The sequence below is a fragment of the Saccostrea cucullata genome, unplaced genomic scaffold, assembly GCF_032062105.1.
Source record: "Saccostrea cucullata isolate Sc308-1 unplaced genomic scaffold, CSIRO_AGI_Scuc_v1 ctg295, whole genome shotgun sequence".
NCBI lineage: Eukaryota > Metazoa > Mollusca > Bivalvia > Ostreida > Ostreidae > Saccostrea > Saccostrea cuccullata.
This window is the reverse complement of record NW_026937303.1, coordinates 676,547-700,859: the sequence shown is the minus strand read 5'-3', so window position 1 is coordinate 700,859 and position 24,313 is coordinate 676,547. Positions and strand designations below refer to the sequence as shown.

The 24,313-nt window shown below is 32.8% G+C and overlaps 2 protein-coding genes across 4 annotated transcripts in view; both read right to left on the bottom strand.

Annotated features, from left to right (window-relative positions):
• Window positions 1-672: 672 nt before the first annotated feature.
• LOC134247821 (cell death abnormality protein 1-like) lies at window positions 673-6,518 on the bottom strand. Its single transcript, XM_062730218.1, has 8 exons — window positions 6,337-6,518; window positions 5,867-6,009; window positions 5,650-5,773; window positions 5,234-5,376; window positions 1,902-4,978; window positions 1,460-1,818; window positions 1,229-1,332; window positions 673-1,134 (listed from the first exon to the last, which is right to left on the bottom strand). Exons 1-8 carry the CDS (start codon window positions 6,376-6,378, stop codon window positions 915-917), a joined length of 4,212 nt encoding a protein of 1,403 aa, XP_062586202.1. The 5' UTR covers window positions 6,379-6,518; the 3' UTR covers window positions 673-914.
• A 5,254-nt stretch (window positions 6,519-11,772) lies between these two features.
• LOC134247828 (uncharacterized) overlaps window positions 11,773-24,313 on the bottom strand; it is a 92,188-nt gene continuing 79,647 nt past the window's right edge. Inside the window, exons 2-8 of one of the 3 annotated variants that reach the window (XR_009987930.1) lie at window positions 21,732-21,886; window positions 21,020-21,134; window positions 20,792-20,934; window positions 20,488-20,623; window positions 19,450-19,589; window positions 19,094-19,208; window positions 18,391-18,536 (exon numbers count right to left, since the gene is read on the bottom strand). The gene's annotated coding sequence lies outside the window, so the exon portion shown is untranslated. Of the gene's footprint in view, window positions 11,886-18,028; window positions 18,185-18,390; window positions 18,537-19,093; window positions 19,209-19,449; window positions 19,681-20,485; window positions 20,624-20,791; window positions 20,935-21,019; window positions 21,135-21,731; window positions 21,887-24,313 lie in introns of those variants that run through there. The other 2 variants (XR_009987931.1, XR_009987934.1) reach the window with 2 other exon arrangements.

Sequence of the window (24,313 nt, the reverse complement as noted above, 5' to 3'; positions counted from 1 at the left end):
CGTTTTTATCAATTGCTCTCATTATATGTAAGATCATGTTTGTTCTATCAATTGGATCCTCCTCCTTCTTTTGTTTATAAATCTTTTTTGCTCCTTCAGGGGCCAAAATTGGACTAATGAAATTCGTATCTTGTATAGATCTGATGTTACATGTCGTTCAAATTTTGTTGAATTTTTCTCTTTGATTAAATCTAGTCGTCTAAGCGAAGTGTTCATATAATATGTTATAATAATATATTGCACTAATGTTTGCAATATCTAATTTGAGCGGCATAATGTTTACACATTATTTTAGTGCGACATTTAGAAATTCAACTTGGATATATTAAAGTGTATAAGTCGTCTAAAACATATCAGAAATGTATTATTCATCAGAGATTGTTGTCATAATTATATCGCCAAACATAGAAGCAATTGTATTTGACAACATTTAAATGTCATAATATCGCGTTCTAAAACAACAACACGGGGCGGTTATACGTTTCCGTAAGTATCTGATGAATAAAATCTGTATCTGTATGTTCATTATTTTTCTTTTGTTGCCAAAAGCTTTACCTATAAAGATATAGTATAATTTGTCAATGGACTTTTAAATATTTAAAATTTTTACATTGACAAAGGGAAATAATACTTACATTTTTATAAGCCTAGATATAATTTTTTTATTGTAAAAAATACAAGTTCTGTTTGCACAAAGAAAAACCAAATTTAGTCTCACTTTGAAAATGTTTAATTTGTCAAAGTCTTAGGGGTGGATGCTATTTTACAAGGTTTAAAAATTAAATATTCTTAGAAACCTATTAAATATCGATCGATTCAGATATATCTTATGGATCTGATGAAAAATAAATGCTCATTTATAAAGTAGTCCACGCATGTATAATCACATAAAGCTACAGTTAGCATCTAATGCCTTATACTTCCATGCTATGAGTGCTAGCGGCGTCCGTCATATGTAACGATGGATTGGACTGGACGTTTTCCTGTGTTTTAATGACTACTTTTGTCGTGCCGTATGTTGGATTGTCAAAGGTTGCCCCCTCTTCCTGGTCAATCATATTTAGGTCAAAGTTATCCTGATAACCAACGCTATTTTCTCCAAATATTCTTGATTTCTCCATTACTGGGCGTCTTCTATAAACCAAAAATGAAGGATTTTGTGAATATATCTTTCTCTTCAAAGTATTTCCGTTGTATGGACTTTAAGTATGCAATTCTTTCAGCCTACCTTTGTTTGTTGATGTAAAGTATAACAATCAACACAATTATAATCACTACTGCCGCCGCTCCTATGGATCCGCCAACAATAGGCATGGTTCTGTCTGCCCAGCTCTAGTGTCCAAAATAGAAAATAATTCAATAGTAAACTGAGCGAATTTTTAAATAAAGAAAAAACGTTCTTTTCACGAAGTTAGTGATGAAAAGTATTTTTTATGTCTAGATAAGAATTTGTACATACCTTATTATTCACAACCTTTTTATTGGTATCTGAAAAGATAGGATTCCTTGACGTTTTCAGGCTACTTGGATCATGTGTCACTATTGTCGGTGACGATTTCGTTGAGGTGTGTCGGGGAGATGTATGAGGATTTAATGTGACATCAGAGGACGTGGTTGCTGGTTTACTTGTTGTTGTGTAAGTCATAGACTTTGTGGCCACTTTAGTATTTGGTTCAGTTGTTTCTGTTATTATTTTGGTTTTTGGTTTTGTCGTCTTTAGCTGTGTAGCTTTGACAGAGGTCGTGAAAGTATCTGCTGTGACTACCGTTGATTCCAGTGTTGTTGTGATTGAATCCTTGCAGTCTTTTCCTGTATATCCTTCAGAAATGACAAAATTATATGCTATCAGAAATAATGTGAATGGAAAACAGAAAATGTGTTACTTTTTCTGTTAGACATACCTTTATTGCATATTTTTGCGCCATCATTTCCACATAGATAATTTGTTGTTGGCGCGCAAAACTTTGTGCAGCTTGGCCCATAAAAGTTATCCTTACAATGAGAATGTCCGTCCGGGCCACAAGAGGTTGTGTTTGTTGCTATACAGTTTCTACAACAGTCTTCACCACAATGATCAGGAATGCACTGCAGAACACCATTTACGTCACAAGTCAGGTTTCCTAAGGCCACACAGTGGATGTTGCAGTCTCTGCCGTAGAAATCCTTGGCACAAACAAAATGTCCAGACGCGTCACAGACTTTATTGCCTATCGACTTACAGTATCTTGAACACTGCGCTCCATAATAGTTAGGCAGACACACCGTTGAACCATTCAGTGCGCATATCTGATTTCCTGTAGCGATGCAGTTTAAGCAACAGTCCGTCCCACAATGATTCCTTATACAGATTAAATCTCCTTCTTTAGAGCAGGTGAGGTTCCCCTTGGGATGGCAGTATTTTGAACATTTGTCGTCGTAAAAGTTGTCAGCACAAACTAAGTTCCCCTTCGCGTTACACTGATGGTGTTTGTCAGCTTTACAGAAAATGGAACAATCTGTGCCGTAATAATTTATTTTACAAATCTTTGTACCGTTAGATGTACATTCACTGTTAACATCTGCGACACAGTCTGAACAACAGTCTGGACCACAATGGCTTTCCTTGCATTTCAGGTGCCCGTTTGTATCACAAGTAAGGTTTCCGGTCGATACACAATGATTTTCACAATTCAATCCGTAGAAATCTGCTCTACATACGAGATTACCCTCTGTATTGCAAATCTTCATTCCTTTCGGTAAGCATAATTTAGTACAATTTGAGCCGTAGTAATTTTCTTTACAAATAAGTTCCTGGTTTTTCGAACAAATCCTGTTACCTGAAGAGATACAAGACCCACAACAATCAGGTCCGCAATAGTTTGGTTTACAAGTCAGTCCTCCGTGATCGTCACATTCAATATTTCCGCTTGGAATGCAAGACACTGCACATTGCGGTCCAAAATAATTTGGTTGACAGATAATATTACCATTGGAATCACAGGTTGTGGTATTTCCTTGAACACAGTGTTTTGTACAGTTACTTCCATAAAACCCTGGGTTACAGATAAGAGTTTCATTTGCTGCACAAATCTGATTTCCTGATGCTATACACCTACCACAGCAGTCCGAATCACAGTGATTCTTGTTACAAATTAGATTTCCACCTGGGTCACATGAGAGGTTTCCAAATGGGGAACACTTTATTAAACAGTCCGGTCCGTAAAAATGCTCGCTACATTTTAAGTTTCCAGAGGAATCACAAATTTTATTTCCAGTTGGAATACATTGTTTAGAGCAATTCACACCGTAAAAGGTATGTTTACAAACCAGAGACCCCGACGCGTTACATATCTGGTTTCCATTTGCGATGCAATTACCACAACAATCTATTCCACAGTAATTTGTCCTACACATGCGTTGTCCATGAGAGTTACAAATAAAATTCCCCTGTGGAACACAATGAATAGAGCAATTTGGACTGTAAAACGAAGGCTTGCATTTTAAGGTACCATCGTTATTACAGATTTGATTCGGGTTTGGAACACAATAAACTCTACAATCGTTCCCATAGTAATTCTGTTTACAGATAAGAGTTCCGTTTTGCGCACAGATCTGGTTCCCGGATGCAATACACTGACCACAGCAATCAGAGCCACAGTGGACCGGGCTACATTCCAGTTTACCACCAGAACTACACGTCAGGTTCCCCACTGGAATACAGTTTGTGGAACAGTTCGGTCCGTAATAATTCTCTTTACATTTCAAATCTCCAGAAGAATCACATTCTTTGTTTCCATATGGAATACATTGTTTAGAGCAATTCTCACCATAATAGGTCTGTTTACATACTATAGACCCCTTACTGTTACACACCTGGTTTCCACTGGCAATACAGCTGTTGCAACAATCTTCGCCACAGTGGTTATCCTTGCACACATGTTTACCTTGTGTATTACAGACCAAATTACCTTTCGGTATGCAGTTGATGGAACAATTTGTACCGTAGAAGGAAGGTTTACATTTTAATTCGCCTTTGTCATTGCAATCTTGGTTTAGGCTGGGGACACATTTGACAGTACAATTGCTGCCATAGTAATTCTGTTTGCATACTTTCGTTTCATTTTTGCAGACAAAGTTACCAACAGCGATACAATTCCCACAACAATCCTCGCCGCAGTAATTAGACAAACAAATATGTTTTCCAAATTCATTGCACGTCACATGGTCACGTGGGAAACAACGTGTAGAACAGTTCACTCCATAGTAGTTAGACTTACATTGCAATTTTCCAGTATGATTACAAATCTGATTCTCGTTGGGAATGCACTGTATCGAACAATTTTGACCATAGTACGAAGGTTTGCATGCGATTGTTCCATTTGATTCACAGATCTGATTCCCGGTAGCAATACACGAACCACAACAGTCCATCCCGCAGTGGTTCGGCCTACAGATTTGACGCCCACTCTTATCACACGTCACATTACCAGTGCCTACACATTTGGTCAAACAAAGAGGACCATAGTAATTCGGTTTACAATGAAGGTTTCCAAAATCATCGCAAAACTGATTGGAATTGGGAACACAGCGTGTTTTACAGCTGGGTCCGTAAAAAGTGTCTCTACACCTGAGAGTGCCGTTATTGTCACAGATGTGATTGCTGTGCGCTATGCAGCCTTTACAGCAATCAGGCCCACAGTGACCTGGTCGGCACACCAGCTGACCCTGGGAATCACAGCTTAGATTGCTCTGCGGGGTACATTTGATGGAACAATTCGGACCGTAAAAATCTTGCTTGCATATTTTGGTACCGTTTGTACCGCAGACGTAATTATTTCCAGCTAAACAATCTTGACAACAGTCTGGTCCACAATGATTCCGTTGGCATTTTAAATCTCCATTAATGTCACACGTCAGATTACCATGTGATACACAAACCTTAGAACATGAAGGCCCATAGTAATGTGGACTACACGTGATACTCAGCAAGAATTCTACCCTGAAAGTTATCATTGATTGTTAAATTGTACGAACTGAAAGAAATGAGGTAAACATTCGATATTTCATGAACCATTATTATACAAATCTGACGACAAAAATATATGTGTGAAGCTGAATAATTTTTTTATAGTAATTATGTGTTTTCATGTAACATTGCTACTATTTCGGATTTTAAAAAGGGTTTATTCAAAAATAGATAACGGCAAATTACCTGTAATAAAAGTATAAAATATAAAACATAATTTTAACTTACTGGATTTGTTTCCGTCCCGGCATTGTGGTTATGGACTTGTTCTGAACCATAGGACCAACGTAATTGTGCCGAAGAATTCCGAGGGTCGTCTCCGAATGGAATGCTTCATAGTCGTACACAACAATTTCTACCGTTATATTTACCTGAAAAAAAAATATATCTCAGACAGTAGAAACATTGGTTAATATTGCTAAAATTTGGGTCTGATTTTTCTCATCATTATGAAACTAAGAAACTCTTAATTGTATGCAAATATTCTTAGGCTTCAAGGACTTAAGATGGAAAATTTATCAAATCATTATCATTTAACAGTTTATATTTTAAAAAAAAAGCATGAAATTAATTCACGAAATTAATTTGTAAGCTATGAAAAAGTAATACCAATCATAGGAAATTATTTCATTATCACAATTTACCTTCTTTTCCTTTAGATTATGCCATTTATAGTCAGAATGATGCCTGACTTTTGATTGGTCCTTAAACAGAAACCCATGGGTATCGTCCACTCTGTAATTTTTGTTTCCTCCTTGGCATGTCTGGCTAAATAAAGCAGGGAGTAGAAAGTATGTAAGTACATTTGTTAAAATATCCACATTAATTAACGAGTATAAAGAATGTGATTATAAGCCTTACCTGGATATTCCACTGGGGTACAGACACACCTTCATATACACGTCACACTCGTTACAAATGATAAGGGCGCCATCACAGCACCTCTCTTCCTCCCTGTTGTAGCGTACCAGGTTCACCTCCACGGAGTATTCCCCCACAGACACCTGGTTACAGATGTGGAAAAATTAACTATCTGGTCAGTTTCAAAATGTACATAACCAGGCATGAACTTATTTGGAAGAGACATTGCATTTCACATGTCAACCACTAATATGAACAATAGAGGCCTGCAATTGATTATTGTCTATAAGAATATTTACCGATAGCCGTGTTGTTAAGAGTTGCAATTCTATGCCTCAAAATGAAATAATTTTTATCAAAATAAAACTTTAAGTCTTATTCTTAAAATCCTAAATTCATCTGAACAATGTGCCTGATCTTTTAAAAATTAACTTTGTTCATCAAATTTATATGAATTAAATAAAACATACCTGAAATATTCCCCAAAGAATAAACAAAACAACGTATTTCATCTTTTGTTTGGCATTTTGATTATGAAATTGTAAAGTATAAATATTCCTCTTATTCAAGAATATAAACAAATCACAAGCAAAGTGATGTTAGTACCTATCAGTATATAGATAAAGAAATTAAAACTGATAACACAATCACATACAACAGTTGTACAGAACGACAAATAAGCCCAGCTACAATTGATGTGATTGTCTGGGCTTTGATTTTATACTGTATTTGACGATTGAATGTCCCGTATACCTAATTAACACACAAGATATAACAAACATCTTGGTAAACACAACCTATCTGATCTCTGAGTCGATGATTGACTGATATTTTTATTATTAGGTTATTTTCACACTGAATTATCTACGATTTTCCTTGCCTAATCGGTCATGCATGGCTAAGAACATGCGTGTGACCCGTAGAAAAAGGATGATAACTTTTCTATGGTACCCCATTCCATCACATGATTTTTTAATTTAGAGATCCATATTTCCTCTGCTCACGATTTGCATTGTTTAATTATACTATTGATCGTGATAACTGTTTGTTATCATCTTCCTATTAAAGGTATGCTACTCATGAAATTTGTTATATCAAGGAATTTTGAAGAAGAATATTTTGGATAAGTACTCATATAGTGTGACTCAAAATCGCAGAGAAAATAGGGGGTCAGTATGCATCTTACTTAGCTACGGTACAATTAAGTTGACCTTTTATTAACCGTTATCATAATCTCTCAGATGTAACAATGACTGCAATCAAATTTATTTTACTTAAAATGGTTTGAATTATATTCATCACTGAGCAAATATCGCAAAGTAATGCGCTTAGATTATTGTGTGACCTATTTGGACTTAAAAATTAACATATTTGGGGGTATTAAAGATGTGAATAGGCAATAAAAGATTCTCGATCTTGTATCAAACATTTTACGAGTTAAGTCCTGATCAGTCTTAAGTATCAAGGAGTTTAAAAAAAACGAAAGAAAATGTTCGGGTTAGTGATGTAAAATTGGAAATATTGATCAAACTATGCAATTTTCAGGCAAAAAAAGGGATGAGTTTTATTTTGACTTCTTTAACATACATATATCTTCATTTTCGGCAAAGTTTGCTGAGGGAAGGGTATAAATATTTGATTTAAAAATACTAATTGAGACCGATACTTAATATTCCTAGCATATCATAACGGAAAATATTCTCCAAGTAAAAGTATATGAAATATGCAAGATATTAAATTTAATAAATGTGCAAACTTGCAGAATTTTTGCTAAATATCCTTCCACTATAAGAAATAGTCCCTCATAAATCTTGCTTCCTTGTGTTTTTTTTAATTCATTTATTTATTTTTTTTATTGAATGTTGAACAATTTACATTGTTTAGTTTGAATATGATATAAAAATGAATTTAAATAAATATTTTTGAAGTAATAGGTTCTGCCTGAACTTCTCTAAAAATATGACGAGTGACCTACCTTAAGACATTTTAAAATTAACAAATTTACTATTAAATCATTCAGTGTTTAATATTTTTGTTTACTTCTTTACTAACCCCTTCTTCTGTTACAAACTTCATACTACTCTTTTCATGTTAATGAACATAAACCTGGAAAAATTCCATTTTTTCTCATCTATAATATTTTTTACGATAAAAGAAAAATTTATAGCATGGGGTCATAGTAAAAAAATTATTGTTTGCACTCTCTCCTCCAAACCGACTGGATTAAATTGGCCGCATCAAAATTTGCTTACTATCCAGGAAATAATTTTGTATGTTTATTAAATAACGTTTTGAAAATTTAGCATTAACGTAAAAAAAAAAAACACCTTTAAAGATTTGCCCACCTACACTCCTGCCGACGACAGTTTTTCATCATAAATCGGGAGAGTACAAACAGTTGGTTTGTTGTAATTAATTTACATTGATACTATTAAACCATTCGTCTTAGGAAGTTACCAGAACCATTGAAACAGTAAATATGTTTTCGCAACAATAATATTCTACATATCTACATATACTTGAACCTGCAGCGTTGCGTACAACCAACGTCCTGTCTGACATATCTGGCTTTGTAAAAATAAATTTCTACAGTATAATAAAAGAAGTTAAATTGAAATTAGAAATAAAGTGTTAGAAAGGTCCATACTCCTATGATATATGTACCTGTAATGAGATGTTACAGTATTTACATAAGACCTGAGATTATATGAGATAACAAAGGATAAACATTCACCACTCTGTACCATTATCCCCAAACCTAACCATAAGGTCAATGAGGAAGTGTATACATGGAAACAACATTTACAAACTCTATTGCCGTCTTAGTAAGAAAACAATCGCCCAGGCCCATCTCCTATTTTTGCGTCAATCCGATACCGTTCATTATCTGGATTAATGTTTTGATACCTATTTCAAGGTTTTTTAATTTTGAAGTTGTTTTGACAAAAATTCTTTAAAAAAATTCTATATTTTAACCAATAATCCCCAAGTTTTTTTTCAGGGGGTTAATGTGTGTGTTTTCCATATGTATGTTTGTTTATTACATTTGTATATATTTTAACAGTCGTGCATTCTTATTACTTGTTTGCTTCTTATGTGTTACCATGTAGACTTTGCCTAATGCCTATCTCCAAATTGTGGTGGAGATAGATCAGTTTCATTAACGCAGGGTAAGTCAGTTGTCAGTCCCCATGATCCAATATGTGTTTTGTATATAATAAACTTGGTAACTGTAACATTGTTTGAGTTTTAGATAAATAAAGATATCAATACTCTCGGTGACCCAACGCGATAAAATTGAAATAACGTGAGACAGAAATTCAAAATCAGCAAACTTTATTCTGAAACTTTTCCTAACGTACGAGCTCGTAATGATTAATTATTAACTCGGTTTGATAATAAATAATAAAAATACATCCGTGTTTAACTTACCCGATGTTATCTCAACTGACTCATCTAAACTTGAGTTTATCATTGACATTATATAAATTATTTGGTTTACAAAGACACCATTTCTTTTTACAATCTGTTTAAATACTCATGGATACGTTGTAAGCAGACCTATTTTTACATTCATATGAGGCAGAATTATTAAAAAAAACATTCTAAAAGAAAAGAAGAAAACTCTACTCCTTTCAATACTAAATCAGATATATTGATGCCGTTTCATCAATTGACAATATTCAGCTTCATTACTATTTATATCACTAAAAGCGAAATAAAAATACCAAGAAATCTGATATCTGAGTTCAATAGATTAACAACTAAACGCGATGACTAACATTTTTTGTCAACATCTTTTTTTATGAAGCAATAACTTGTAATTACCTGCACATGGAGCTTGTTTTTTTTTTCACTTGAATTGATACGCAAGTGCATGTTCTACTTAGGAACAATTTCATAAATGCAGCAGATGATTGACAAATAAGTTAAAGATATAACTTGTTCAACATTTTCCTTCACAGTGTACGTTTTGCAAATTTTATGGTCGCTAGGGAATGACATTTGCAAACTCAGTCTGTCGATGGGTCGTTGACAGACGTTTTAAAACAGATTTTCATTTTGAATTGTCGCCGACTTTCCATCTGAGCATGACGATAAGCCCATGGCTGGTGGAATTCGTCGAAAGGAAAACTTAACTCAATCCCAACCCCTCTCACAACATTTGCTTTCTTCCAGATATTCGACAGAGAATTCATTAAACTAATTACAGCAGTGAAGGAGACCCCTCAGGAAGACTTTACAAAAGTTTTACCAAATTCTACAATATCAAAGAGAAGATTTTTCAACACTTTGTTACTAGAATCTACCTTTTCAATATGATTAGAACCCGTAAGTATACTCACATTGTAATTTGTCATATGCATATATTTTGTTTTAAAACTTTCTGACTGTACACACAGGTACTCTTAAGTTGATATTGAAAAGAAGTTTGAGATTCTGATTGAAAAAAATGAATGTGGTTTTTGGAGATCAGGCCCCAAGACCAAAAAATGAAAACAGACTTAATTAAGTCGAAATTTCAAATCAATATAACTTTTGATATAATTTTGATGAACATCTTTATCATATGTTTCAATTGAAATATTATACAAACCTAGTGATTATTTTTATAACGTATGCATTATTAGTGACAGTATATTCCAAATCTTTAACTTAAATCTGTTCTCAGTATGGTCTCCAGGCCAGGCCCTAGTATCATGAAACAGACTCAGACTTAAGTAAAATTTTTAATTGCCTGCAAAATATTTATCAATAATTCAATTAATCTCAAAATTTGTAGATAACAGCACTTTTAGAAAATAATGTGGAGAAATATTTTGATTTATAGGGCTTTATGACATTTACAACATTTAAATACAACATAAGACTCTTGACTTCCCTCAAGATGTTTCATGATCCCGGGGCCAGGTCTTCTAATTTTTGTTGGAATTCCTTGGAACTAGTATCACCATTTATATAATTTAAAAGCATATTTCTTTTTAAAAAATTTACATGAGAAAAACAAATCACTCTTCAGAATATTTCAACAAAAAATTGTGTCTCAATTAATTATTTGATTTAATGCAGCGGAACCTAGCTGAAAAAAAAAAGAACAAGAAGTTCCAAATTCAACGCTTGTTATCGATACAATGCTATTTTCTAAAGAAATGTGAAGGAAATAAGATTATCGTTGTATTCGTGTGAACAAAACTTAAATTATATCTCAGTAGTTGAGTTCAGAGTTTAAGGTATTCAATATATAACGACTGTATTTTGTGTATATTTTGTACCTAACAAACGAATAGTCAGAAATCATTAATCAATAATTAATCATGTTAACGTTTTGAAGGCGTATGTATTATGAAATGAACATACAGCACCAAAGGAATTTACAAACTTTTAATTTTTGTTTAATTCATTGTACCTTAAATTTTTCATTGGCGTCTATAGACAGCACATGTTTTATTGAGATATTGTAAACAAGTAACGTACATTTCATAGAAAGCTCTTGGTGGAAATATGCATAAACTCTCTTTTTACTCTCTTTTCATAAAATTAATTTTTCTATTTTTCATTAAGGACAGACTTTTCCAAAACTTTTTCAGGTGCAAATTGATCAGCCTCTCATTTGTTATCAGTCATGTTAATTTGGGGAATTTGGTTCATTTCACTTTCATAGTTTTCTACCATTGTATTTTTAACTAGTTTAAATAAATTAAAAACTATTCAAAATCCCTTCGTTAAGCATTGAATACTTTTATTTTGATTCCTTTGTACGTAGATGTTTTCTTATTAATTGAGGAAATATCCCGAAATCTTAGACTTTTCTTCAGACTAAGGACAACTTAAGTCTCTCCATCTCTCCCCCCTCTCTCTCTCTCTCTTTATGAAAACACATTGAGTAATAGTTTTAGAATAATCTACCATTTATTCAAAAAGCACAGAAATCATGATGTCATACATAACAATATTACCTGATAGAGAAATAAATAAAGCATGGATTGGAGACACTTAAACAGACACGTTCATAAAAATACTTCTTTTTAAGGCTGTAAAAAATGGATATATGATAGAGAGCATGAAAATTAATATGCTAAGTCAGTGGAAACCTATCCTTTCTGTTAATACCCTAAAATGCTGTCGAAGTTTATCTAATCTTAGCACTATGAAACGTTAACTCCTACTCAGTTGTGGATTTGTATTTATATCCCCTAGCTAACCTGTATTTTACTTTTTATAGTTCCAGCATGCTAGAGGTTCACGGTTACTTAACTTCAACCAATACTTTAAATGCACTTGGCTTTTAACACACAGGTACACAAATTTTCCCAAGGATTTTTTACCATGCTATTTCAGTTTTAAACTTTTAAAGAAAATCTTCCGAATCATAAGGATCTAATTAGAATTATACTCAATGAAATGGACTAAACATCGACGCACCTGTAAACTTCATAAGTGACTTCTGTGCTTGCACAATTATTTTTATTACAGGAGTAACCTGTATTTGTACCCATTAGCTAATGCATGGATGTAAACTACATGTACATATACAATTATGTACCGAAAATTTAAGAACTAATAACAATCTGCATCTTAATCCCATATGAGATTACTGTCTAAACAGAAAATAATTCAGTTAACTGCTTACATGTTTTAGGGATAAAACCACACACTGATCCTTATACGACTATAGAGCAGTCTCTACATGCGATTGGCAACTGGGTTTGAAGGGGTCTGATATTTTCAATGAAGAAATGCCCCCAAATAATGACTAGAGATATGAAAGTATGTGTAAGCTAACAGTAAAGGCCAGGCTATACTATTAAAAAGAAAATATTGTAGGAAATGGATCAGATTGTAATCTAGCCTGTGATAAAAAGGTTTTTTTTACGATTTTGACTCAGAAAATAGTATTTTTTCATTCTGACTATATTTGTTTAAGTTCATACTTAATCTTATATGTCCGCCGGTTTTCAGTTGACTTAAAATAAGGTCATTTTAACAAATTCCCCCCCCCCCAAGAATTTGTAAAATCCCCTATGCTGTTCACTGGAAATCTCGCCTTAAGCGTTTGAGAGAGAAAAAATGTTTAAGCATAACTTTGTCTTTTTTAATTTATTTATTTTATTTATTTATTTATTTATTTTTTTAAATCTTATAATTCCACATAAATCAAACCAGTTACCTAAACAATTTATCCTTTGTGAATTTAAAATCTGTGAATATAGAATTTTAACTGAAGCAAGTTTTATCTGTGTGAAAATAGCAAATCTTTTTTTTCTAATAACTTAGAGACACAGCAGAAACCAACAATGACAAAAATTTAAGCCCCATTTTAAACCTTATACTGGAAGTCTCATTATAACCCTCTTTATTTTATTTATTTGTTGATTTATTTATTATTATGTCGTGACCATTCATACAGCATATGCCATAAGGAAAATACATAGAAAGACCAGCACTGCGAGCCTTATTCAAATGAGCGTGCATTGACTTTAGCACCTAAAGAACTCTGTAATTTGTCCCTCATCCCTTTGCGAAACTGAATAACTTAAGTAAAATTGGTAAAAGTTCAGGGACTTGAAGTTGCATTTCCTATTTTAAGGTTCACTTTCCTTAATGAGAAAGGAATAAATGTTAATTTACTAATAATTTTGACAAGTTCTTTTTTTTTTACAGTGCTTCAATTAGCCTATATATTATTATTTGTTTTATAGTCTTTTATTTGTAGAATTATATTTAAATGCCTAAAAATTCTCTTCTTGTATAAATCTTAATAAACAAGTGACTAGACTGTCAGGAAATAAAAGCCCGTGCTGAAATTAATCTCTGTGTGAATTATCGACATTTGTGAAATATTCTATATAATAAATTTAGTGATTGATCTCTGTGTGAATAATCGACATTTGTGAAATAATCTATATAATAAATTTAGTAAAATAAGTTTACCTGATTTTGCATGTTAACTTAAGATGATACAAATCTTTTCATTTTCTAAACACAACTATATAACAAGGCCTTTATGCAGTTAAGGGGTGAGAAGTCATTAAATGTATGTGTCTTTATTGTGTTATCATGATATCATCAAACCTACTTAATTAAGGTACAGGCCCTGTTAGAGAAAGTTCATAATTATTTTCATATATACACTGAAGACGGCTTCCAAATGAACAAACAGCCTGACCTTCATTTATTTCCTTTATGTATAACTTTAACCAAACCAAAATGTCAACACAGAATATATATGCGAATCAAGCCTTTGACCCCCTCTCACTTAATCTGAACACTTATATATATATATATATATACATATATTAACCAGCAAAATAGTAGCTAGCCCTGCTAGATAATAGATATCTACATATATTTAATTAAAATAAAATTCGGGGAATCCTATCTATATCAACTAGTGAACCATTGAGGCCCTAAATTACTATGCACACATTGTTATTGTTCTGGTTGAGTCTGAAGTTGTCCTCCTTGTCAAGCCCCCTAAGAGAAGAGATATCCGAATAGTTGAGGATGCTGCTGGTCCTAATATAACTATTAATATGTAGATTTGACACACAATGTACAATTCAACTCGGGTGCATAGAACCTATGCCCCAGCTTTTACAGCCTGAATTGTTCATTGCAATGCTTCCATCCAACTGAAATTTTTGACTCAAAATCTATTAAGTCATCATTCGTATTTACTTACCTTGAGTTTTGTCATAGCATGTGTACATGTACAACTGTAAATATGTATAAACAAATACACATCTTACTTCATGTTAAATTCATATGCATAAAAATGCATTAATTGTAACTTGTAAATTGTAACTTTCAAAAGCACCACAACTTGTCCTGTATTTTACTTCAAATTATTTTATTTCACAATTGATTACTGCCTTTATCGCAATTCCATACCTATCATGCCTCTCTTTGGACCCATGTTAAAGTTGAATGGCCTTGATTGAAAATTTATATCCTTAATTAGAGTTCTGTTTTTTTGTGAATCGAGGTAAATAACATTTCTAAAGACATGATACAATAGATTTATCAAACTTTAATTAATTCTCAATCTGTATTTTTTTCTATTTATTCACTGTTTTAAGGAAAAAGGTAGTTTTTTTTTTAAATGTCACAAAATATTTTGAATAAACTGATAAATACAACAAGCCCAAAGTTACAAAACCATACTCATATTGTAAGAATTATACCTATATATATTCCCATTTCTAAACCCCCTAAAGATAGGCCAAGGGACCTAAGTATCTAAATATAGGCTACACTTTTCCATGTGTACGGGTGTTTGACCAATGACCTTAAATAACATGGACCGAATAAAGTTGAAGTTCAGACCTATTTTTAGATTAGCTCATTTTGTTTAAATAATATTTCACATATTACGCTTTTCTTCATTCAAAATATGCTGATGAAGTTGGTTATTATTACCATATTTGTATATCTTGTACCATGTGCCAGTGTTTAAAGTATGGACGGGAGGCAAATCGATCCGTTTCAATCAAATGAAATATTTGCCATCGGGCAAAAGCAATGTTGATACGATAATCCATGTTAATTCTTTGACTGAAACTTAACTTTAAAAACTGGAAATTATGATAAAATATTTCATAATACAGAAAAAGAAATCGGATACTTTCATCACCCACCTTTCACTTTCATTGATGCATAGAAAAGGGGACATAACCCGTAACCATAGTGACTAAGTACTGACACAGTATGGATGGATAAATAAATTCCGGCTTATCTCATTTATTTGTTTTTTCACAAAAAGGAGGTGAATGATGACATATAATTAAAGGATAGAGCTTTGATAACGACGCATATTGTGAGATGAACTCAAATATGCGGTATTATATCACTAAAAGCGAAATAAAAATACCAAGAAATCTGATATCTGAGTTTAATGGACTAACAACTAAACGCGACGACTAACATTTTTTGTCAACATCTTTTTTATGAAGCAATAACTTGTAATTACCTGTACATGGAGTAAATGTGTTTTTTTCACTTGAATTGATAAGCAAGTGCATGTTCTATTTACGAACAATTTCATAAATGCAGCAGATGATTGAAAAATAAGCTAAAGATATAACTTGTTCAACATTTTCCTTCACAGTGTGCGTTTTGCAAATTTCGTGCTCGCTAGAAAATGACAACATTTGCAAACACAGTCTGTCGATGGGTCGTTGACAGACGTTTTTATACAGATTTTCATTTTGAATTGTCGCCGACTTTCCATCTGAGCATGACGATAAGCCCATGGCTGGTGGAATCCGTCGAAAGGAAAACTTAACTCAACCCCAACCACTCTCAAAACATTTTCTTTCTTCCAGATATTTGACAGAGAATTCATTAAACTAATTACAGCAGTGAAGGAGAGTCCTCAGGAAGACTTTACAAAAGTTTTACCAAATTCTACAATATCAAAGAGAAGATTTTTCAACACTTTGTTACTAGAAGCTACCTTTTCAATATGATTAGAACCCGTAAGTATACTCACATTGTCATTTGTCATATGCATATATTTTGCTATAAAACTTTCTGATTGTACACACAGGTACTCTTAAGTTGATATTGAAAAGAAGTTTGAGATTCTGATTGAAAAAAATGAATGTGGTTTTTGGAGATCAGGCTCCAAGACCAAAAAATGAAAACATACTTAATTAAGTCGAAATTTCAAATCAATATAACTTTTGATATAATTTTGATGAACATATTTATCATATGTTTCAATTGAAATATGATACAAACCTAATGATTATCTTTATAACGTATGCATTATTAGTGACAGTATATTCCAAAAATTTAACTTAAATCTGTTCTCATTATGGTCTCCAGGCCAGGCCCTAGTATCATGAAACAGACTCAGACTTAAGTAAAATTCTTAAATGCCTGCAAAATATTTATCAATAATTTAATTAATCTCAAAATTTGTAGATAACAGCACTTTTAGAAAATAATGTGGAGAAATATTTTGATTTATAGGGCTTTATGACATCTACAACATTTAAATACAACATAAGACTCTTGACTTCCCTCAAGATGTTTCATGATCCCGGGGCCAGGTCTTCTAATTTTTGTTGGAATTCCTTGGAACTAGTATCACCATTTATATAAAGCATATTTCTTTTTAAAAAATTTACATGAGAAAAACGAATCACTCTTCTGACTTTTTCAACAAAAGATTGTGTCTCAATTAATTATTTGATTTAATGCAACGAAACCTAGCTGAAAAAAAAAAGAACAAGAAGTTCCAAATTCAACGCTTGTTATCGATACAATGCTATTTTCTAAAGAAATGTGAAGGAAATAAGATTCTCGTTGTATTCGTGTGCACAAAACTTAAATTATATCTCAGTAGTTGAGTTCAGAGTTTAAGGTATTCAATATATAACGACTGTATTTTGTGTATATTTTGTACCTAACAAACGAATAGTCAGAAATGATTAATTATGGTAACGTTTTGAAGGTATATGCATTATGAAATGAACATACACCACGAAAGGAATTTACAAAATTTTAATTATTGTTTAATTCATTGTACCTTTAATTTTTCATTGGTGTCTATAGACAGCACATGTTTTATTGAGATATTGTAAACAAGTAACGTACATTTCATAGAAAGCTCTTGGTGGAAATATGCATAAGCTCTCTTTTTACTCTCTTTTCATAAAATTAATTTTTCTATTTTTCATTAAGGACAGACAACTTTTAAAAAACTTTTTCAGGTGCAAATTGATCAGCCTCTTATTTGTTATCAGTCATGTTAATTTGGGGAATTTGGTTCATTTCACTTTCATAGTTTTCTAGCATTGTATTTTTAACTAGTTTAAATAAATTAAAACTATTCAAAATCCCTTCGTTAAGCATTGAAAACTTTTATTTTGATTCCTTTGTACGTAGATGTTTTCTTATTCATTGAGGAAATATCCCGAAATCTTAGACTTTCTTCTCACTAAGGACAACTTAAGTCTCTCTTTCTCTCTCTCCCCTCTCTCTCTTTATGAAAACACATTGAGTAATAGTTTTAGAACAATCTACCATTTATTCAAAAAACACAGAAATCATGAAGTCATATAAAACAATATTACCTGATAGAGAAATAAATAAAGCATGGATTGGAGACACATAAACAGACACGTTCATAGAAATACTTTGTGTTCGTCTAACACATACATAAAGGAATTAATGGACTACAGACAAAACAAAGATGCAGCCGACACAGCGACAACTAAATGTAGCCATTTCTGTTTTGGAATGTTGACATTTTCTTGTCCACTTCGAGCGTTGTCTTTTCTACTTGTAACATCTAGTGCTAACTTTATTCTTAAGAAATAAAGAATCGAAACCTGATTTATTAAATAGATCATATGTGCAATCCAATCTTTTATAATACGTGTGTTAATTATTTATAGATTGATTGAAAATAGGGGTTTCATTATTTTCTCTAAGACAAATAACTGAGAATAAGTGATTATTGTAAAATCAACATGCTTTTTTCAATAACAAGGAATCGTTCCATTTCATCTTACCGTAGATTTCTTCTGCCGGGTTCCGTTGTGACAGTCAGATTCTTAGTCGTTGTGTTACCTCGGTATTCGTATGTTGTTACACCAAGATCATCATTGTCATCAAAGTCATCAAAGTCAAAGGCATGAACAGATATATCAAACGAGGGCTATGTAGAAGTTAACGTAAGCATTAAATTAGAGGTGCTGTAAACTCTGAGCTCAATAAAAAATACCCCGCCCTCCTATATGATTACAAATGCAAAGTTCATGTTTTGTTCCGGGATACTCGGAATAAGTGTTAGATAAAAATGTAAAATAGGAGGTACACAATGGCATTGTTTTATAAAGAATCTGCGAAAGTATCATTAAACTTTACTCAGTGGATTAGAAGCAGTTGCGGATGGATGATCGAAGGGTTCCATTCAGCATTATAGAGAGAATGTCTGTGTTCATGTTTTTCTTTGGGATACCCGAAATACGGACCTGATCAAAAAGTAAACTGGAGGTGCATAATGACATTATGTAACAAAGATTCTGTAAAAGTCTCATCAAATATTATTCTGTGGTATAATAGGAGTTGCAGATAAGAAATAGGTACTCTAAAGCGTAACAGACGGACGGACGGATATCCCGATCACTCTATCCCCTCCCACTTTTCAAGCGGCAGTATTTTAATTGAAGGCTTTTGAAATATCTTCTACAATTTTTATGTATGTGTAATAACCTGTCCACGGATGGTCTTCCACGTGTAGAAATCAGCGGATTTCAGAGAGTCTTCGAATAAAAAGCTGTTTGTGTCACTAACTCGCAGGTTTTCATCATCCCCATAACACTTAGGACTGTAAAAATACAAATAAAGATCGAATCATTGCCACTAAATTCATACCTGATTAATGAATATTTTCATTAAGAGGAAATATTTATCTTGAGACTTCTGTGTATGCACCAGCAATTATTGGTGTTAAAAGCAATGATTTGCATTACATAGGTAGGATGTTATCTTTAAGATAATATTAAAGTTTATTTTCAATAATTCAATATACTAAATCCAGAGAGAGAGAGAGAGAGAGAGATCCTTACTCTTGTCTTGGTGATAAAGGTTGTAAGCAGATCTGGAAATAGACATCACATTCATCACAAAGGATAACACGATCACAGCATCTTTCTGGGTCTCTTTTGTACTCCAGCAGCTTCACTGACACGTCATAGCTACTAATAACCTATCAAGAAAGTGTATTTTATGTACAGTCATTGAGAATTTATAGTATGTTTCATATATTGAATCATAATATGTATCATATATTTACTGATAAAAGAATGGCCTTGTTTTGGTATGGGAAACCCGAAATACGAGCCTGACGAAAAAGTAAACTGGAGAGCATTTTTGTACCATGTAACAAAGGTTCTGTAAAAGTCTTATCAAATATTATTCTGTGGTATAATAGGAGTTGCAGATAAGAGATAGGTACTCTAAAGCGTAACAGACGGACGGACGGATATCCCGATCACTCTATCCCCTCCCACTTTTCAAGCGGCAGTATTTTAATTGATTTTTTGTTGTTGTTGACGTAGTTGTAATTGTATAGTTATGTAGTTGTTTGATTTTTAAAATGTTTTCTTGTTCTTATATTCGTGGTCGCTGGTGTAATGATTGTTTTTCATCGAAGTTGTTTTTGTTTCTGTAACCCTCGTTGTTGAGGAAGTGATTGTTGGAGGTGTAGTGTTTGTTACTGACATGGTGGTTGATGTTGATTGTGTATTTGATTTTGTTGCTAGGGGATGATGTTGATAGCATTATGGCGTTTGTTGTAGTTAATGTTTGTATTGTTGTTGTTGTTGGTATAGTTGATGTTTTTATGGGTATTGCTGTTTGTAGAGTCTCTGTTTTGTGCTTGTTGTTGGTTTAATCGTTGTTTTTGTGTTGTTTAGTGTTTGTGTTGATGTGATGGTGTAGTTGTTTTTAATCTTATAGTTTTAGTGCAGTGTTTGTTGGTTTTAGAATATTAATTGGGGTAACTTTTCTTGCTGGTGAACTTTTCTTTTGTTTATTTTATGCTGTGAATGTTTTAGTAGCTGTTGTTGGTGAAATCAGTTTCTGTGAAGTGATTCATGTATAACCTTTTCTTGTGTTGCTTTTGTTGTAGTCGTTACAGGTATTGGTTGTGGAGTTTCTGATGTCGTTGTTATGCCTCCCTGATCACACTATTGTCCAAAATAATTTTCTGAGCACGAGACTTCAAGTGTTAATCTTATCCTAGATAAGGAAAATACGAAATATGGAGTGATAATCAGCATAAAAAGGATTAAATAATCCACGTTTTTCTTAATTAAAAATCTGAGAAATATGAATGAGTGTCTTTGTAGAACTTGATAAAATTTTGTTCAGTCAAAACAATTATTAATTGAACTTCTTCACATTTACCGTAAGTTTTTCCGTCCAGGTGTTGTGGTGACGGTGGTCACTCCTGTTGTATTCCCGCTGTACACGTAGCTTGTCACGCCAAGATCATCATTGTCACCGATAGTATCGTAGTCGTAAGCTTGGACTGATACTTGAAAGGAGGGCTACGGACAAGATAAGTAACAAAAAGCAACTATTTGTTTAAAAGAAATCATATGTAATTTTTCCTATCTGTATATTAACATTTACCTGCCCTTTGATATCCGTCCAAGTGTAAACATTAGTCGTACTCGAATGATTGGCAAATAAAAAGCTATTTGTGTCAGAAACTCGCTTGGTTTTGTCATTTCCATAGCATATTTGTCTAAAACAAGCATCGAGAAATTAAATTATTAATAACAGAAATGAAAACATTTCAAAAAAATTAAGCCTTTCTCTTCGATCGCATCTCGGGTCTTTCCTTCTGAGGTCGCAAAAACAACCTCGAATGTATTGACATCTCCGGATGTTAAAAATTTATACATTTCCTGTTTACTTGAAAATGCAATTGAAGGATTTAAAAGCCCCTTCTCTTGTATATTTTAGGTAATATAATAACATCCGATAAAGTTAAACTCCATACTCTATAGATAATAGGTCTTCCAACATTTATTTCAAAGTTTGTGAAAGGGGGATTGTCATGGCGTCAATGTAATTTTTCCGCTAGTCGGAAAGGCCCGAGAAGTTGCGATTGCGCATGTCCTGCTGTCTAAAAAGTTTATACGAACTGACAATCGACATTCCCGGGTAAGAAGTCTTGATAGTTAATGTCACAAATTTCGAATTTACATCGAGGTCATTCGAACATGCTGAGGGTTAAAGTACATTGTAAACAAATAAAATTCTTATTGGATGACTTGAGAGAGAGAGAGAGAGAGAGAGAGAGAGAGAGAGAGAGAGATAAAGAGAGAGAGAGAGTTACTCTTGATTCTGAGATGTCGTGTCCAAGCATATCTCGAAATAAACATCACACTCCGCTACAGATTCGGGCTCAATTAATGGAGTAACGTCATCACAGTTCTGATCTCTGTTGTACTCCAGCAGCTTTACTGTGACGTCATAGTCTCCAAAGACAGTCTGTAAAAACAAGTTACGATCATTGTACAAATATCTGAGCCAGGACATTAACAACCCAAAACAGGATAAATATACAACTCTTAATTATATAAGCTTTGACACATTGTAGACTTTGTAGTCTCAAGAAACAAGTCAATCAACAGGTCTTTTCTATTCGCAGCATGCTAAACAGCAACAATAAAGAATCACATTATCCCAATCTCAAAATTCCATTTAATCTATAAAACATACAACGAAATCAAAATTAGCTGTTTCATCTTGGTTAAGTTGGATATAAAACTAGAAAAAATTGACTTATAAAATTAGATTTAAAGGAAACCCGAAAAGTTATTAGGCCAAATGAAATTTTTTTTTATAGAATTATTCTCTCGATAATTTCTGATGTCTGGAGTCCGCTTAGAACGTAAAAGAAGCCCAAAATTGACCCTGAAGTATTGACTAAAGAATAGCTAATATAGATCAATCATTATTATATAATATCTTATAATTATCTTATGTCCAGGGAATCCGATGAAAATCAAGATGGAGGAAGATAAATGAAGAAAAAAGCTGGAAAGATGTCAAGATTTAGAGGAAGTAAATCAAAATACTTAAAATATTTTACGTCTGTCCGCTTTTAGACGAAAACGAAAGACTGAAAATTATAAGATAGGAAGAAAAAATGATGAGGTACCAGAAAAAGTGTAAAAGGGCGATAAAAACAATGTCTAATCAGTGAGTCATTTTAAAATCTTTAGCAATAAAATATTTTTGTATATTTCTTTTGAAAACATCAGAATGATTTTCAATTCAATGAAAGTTATAAGTGGAACTGAAGTTTGGTCAAAATATTAAAACAATATCATGTAAATTCCTTTAAAAATAGCTAAAATTTGTAGCATTTAAAAAATATATTTCATATAAAAACAATCTCCGATCCAAAAATTGCTATTACACTATGCAAGATTTGTTTTTAAAGATCCTAAAACAAAATTTAATATTTTGATGAACGCAGTCACATACTACTGAGGCCCTATTTACAAAAGAAGCAACAAAAAAGACCAACCTTTAGTTCTGCTTATAACTTTATGATTTACATTGAATTGAGAATCATTCTGATGTTTTTATTTCTTTCACTGAATTCAGTTTATATGTTTGGTAATTTTAACAATTCTCTGTCATTTACATTCAAACAATGATTTTAAGTACATTTATGATAAGATCATAAAAAAACGAAAAAACACTGAAAAACAGTGTTGAAAAGGATTTTGTTATTCTTGCATAGACACTATTAGCTGTTATCAAGTTAAAAAAATAAGTGCATCCAATCATTCCTTATAAGAAGTTTAGATTGATTTTATTTGGCATTACAATCAATCTACAACGTTTAACTTTTATCATATTCTGTCTAAATAACAAAAATGACACAAATTAATTTTATGGGGTAAACTTAATAAAGTTTTCAAATAATATTCATTTGAGTTTTAAAAAAACCCTTAAAAATAAATTGCAGTATGATGAAATCAAATTAAGGTACACAAGAAATCAATTATTAATACTGTATACCTCAGAAGTGATATTAACCTGTATCATTATGTAACAATCCCAAAAATATTTAATTTGAGAAACTCCAGAAATTACTATCATTCCAATATCAGCGTGTCACTTTGCTTGATTGACCGTGGTAACATTTCACGAATTGATTACCATGTTATTCATCGACTGGATATTTGATTTGAATGAAATTTACGCTACTTTAATATGAAATACAGAATCCAACAATATCCCGATAACACTGACCAATCGTAGTGAATGATCGTTTTCCAGCGCGGCATTTGTAGTCACAGGAAACATATGGTCAATCAAAGCCCGTTTCCCCCCCCCCCCCCCCCCCCCCCAAAAAAAAAAAAGAAAACACGTGTCATATTTGTTGTGATTTGACCGATTTGAGTTAATTTTAATAAGTATGAGAACTTTTAAAGCATGAAATCAGTAAGGCTATACTTTGAAATTATTATGATATATTATATTGTATGTAATGATTTTAAAAGTCCGTCATTATGAGGATTAAAACTTGCTTCCCCTGTCCACATGTGATTGTTGTTTACAGCATTCTCCTAAACAATCATTCGATAAGATTGGTCAGTATTGTAAGTGGTATTGCTGGATTCTGTATTTCATAAGTAGAGTAGCATTGCTTTCATTGAAATCAAACATCCAATCGAGGAGTAATATGGAAATCAACATGTGAAATTTTACCACTATCTAGCAAAAGTGACACGCCGTTATTGGAATGATAGTAGTCCTTCTTGGTCTCCTCGCAGTTTCTATGAACCATTATTTGAGCTGGGATACCGGAACCTGACCATGACAAATGCATTGCATGAAAAGATTAAAAAAGACAGACACACTACTTTTTTTGCAGAGCAGAATATAAGGACTGTCCAT

What these genes read in the sequence shown, in the direction of transcription:
- LOC134247821 (XM_062730218.1), bottom strand. Translation starts at nt 6,378, where the DNA reads ATGAAATACGTTGTTTTGTTTATTCTTTGGGGAATATTTCAG. An exon ending in TTCTTTGGGGAATATTTCAG is followed by an intron (nt 6,010 to 6,336) that starts GTATGTTTTATT and finishes ATCTGTAACCAG; the next exon opens with GTGTCTGTGGGGGAATACTC. An exon ending in CTTTACATCAACAAACAAAG is followed by an intron (nt 1,135 to 1,228) that starts GTAGGCTGAAAG and finishes TTTGGTTTATAG; the next exon opens with AAGACGCCCAGTAATGGAGA.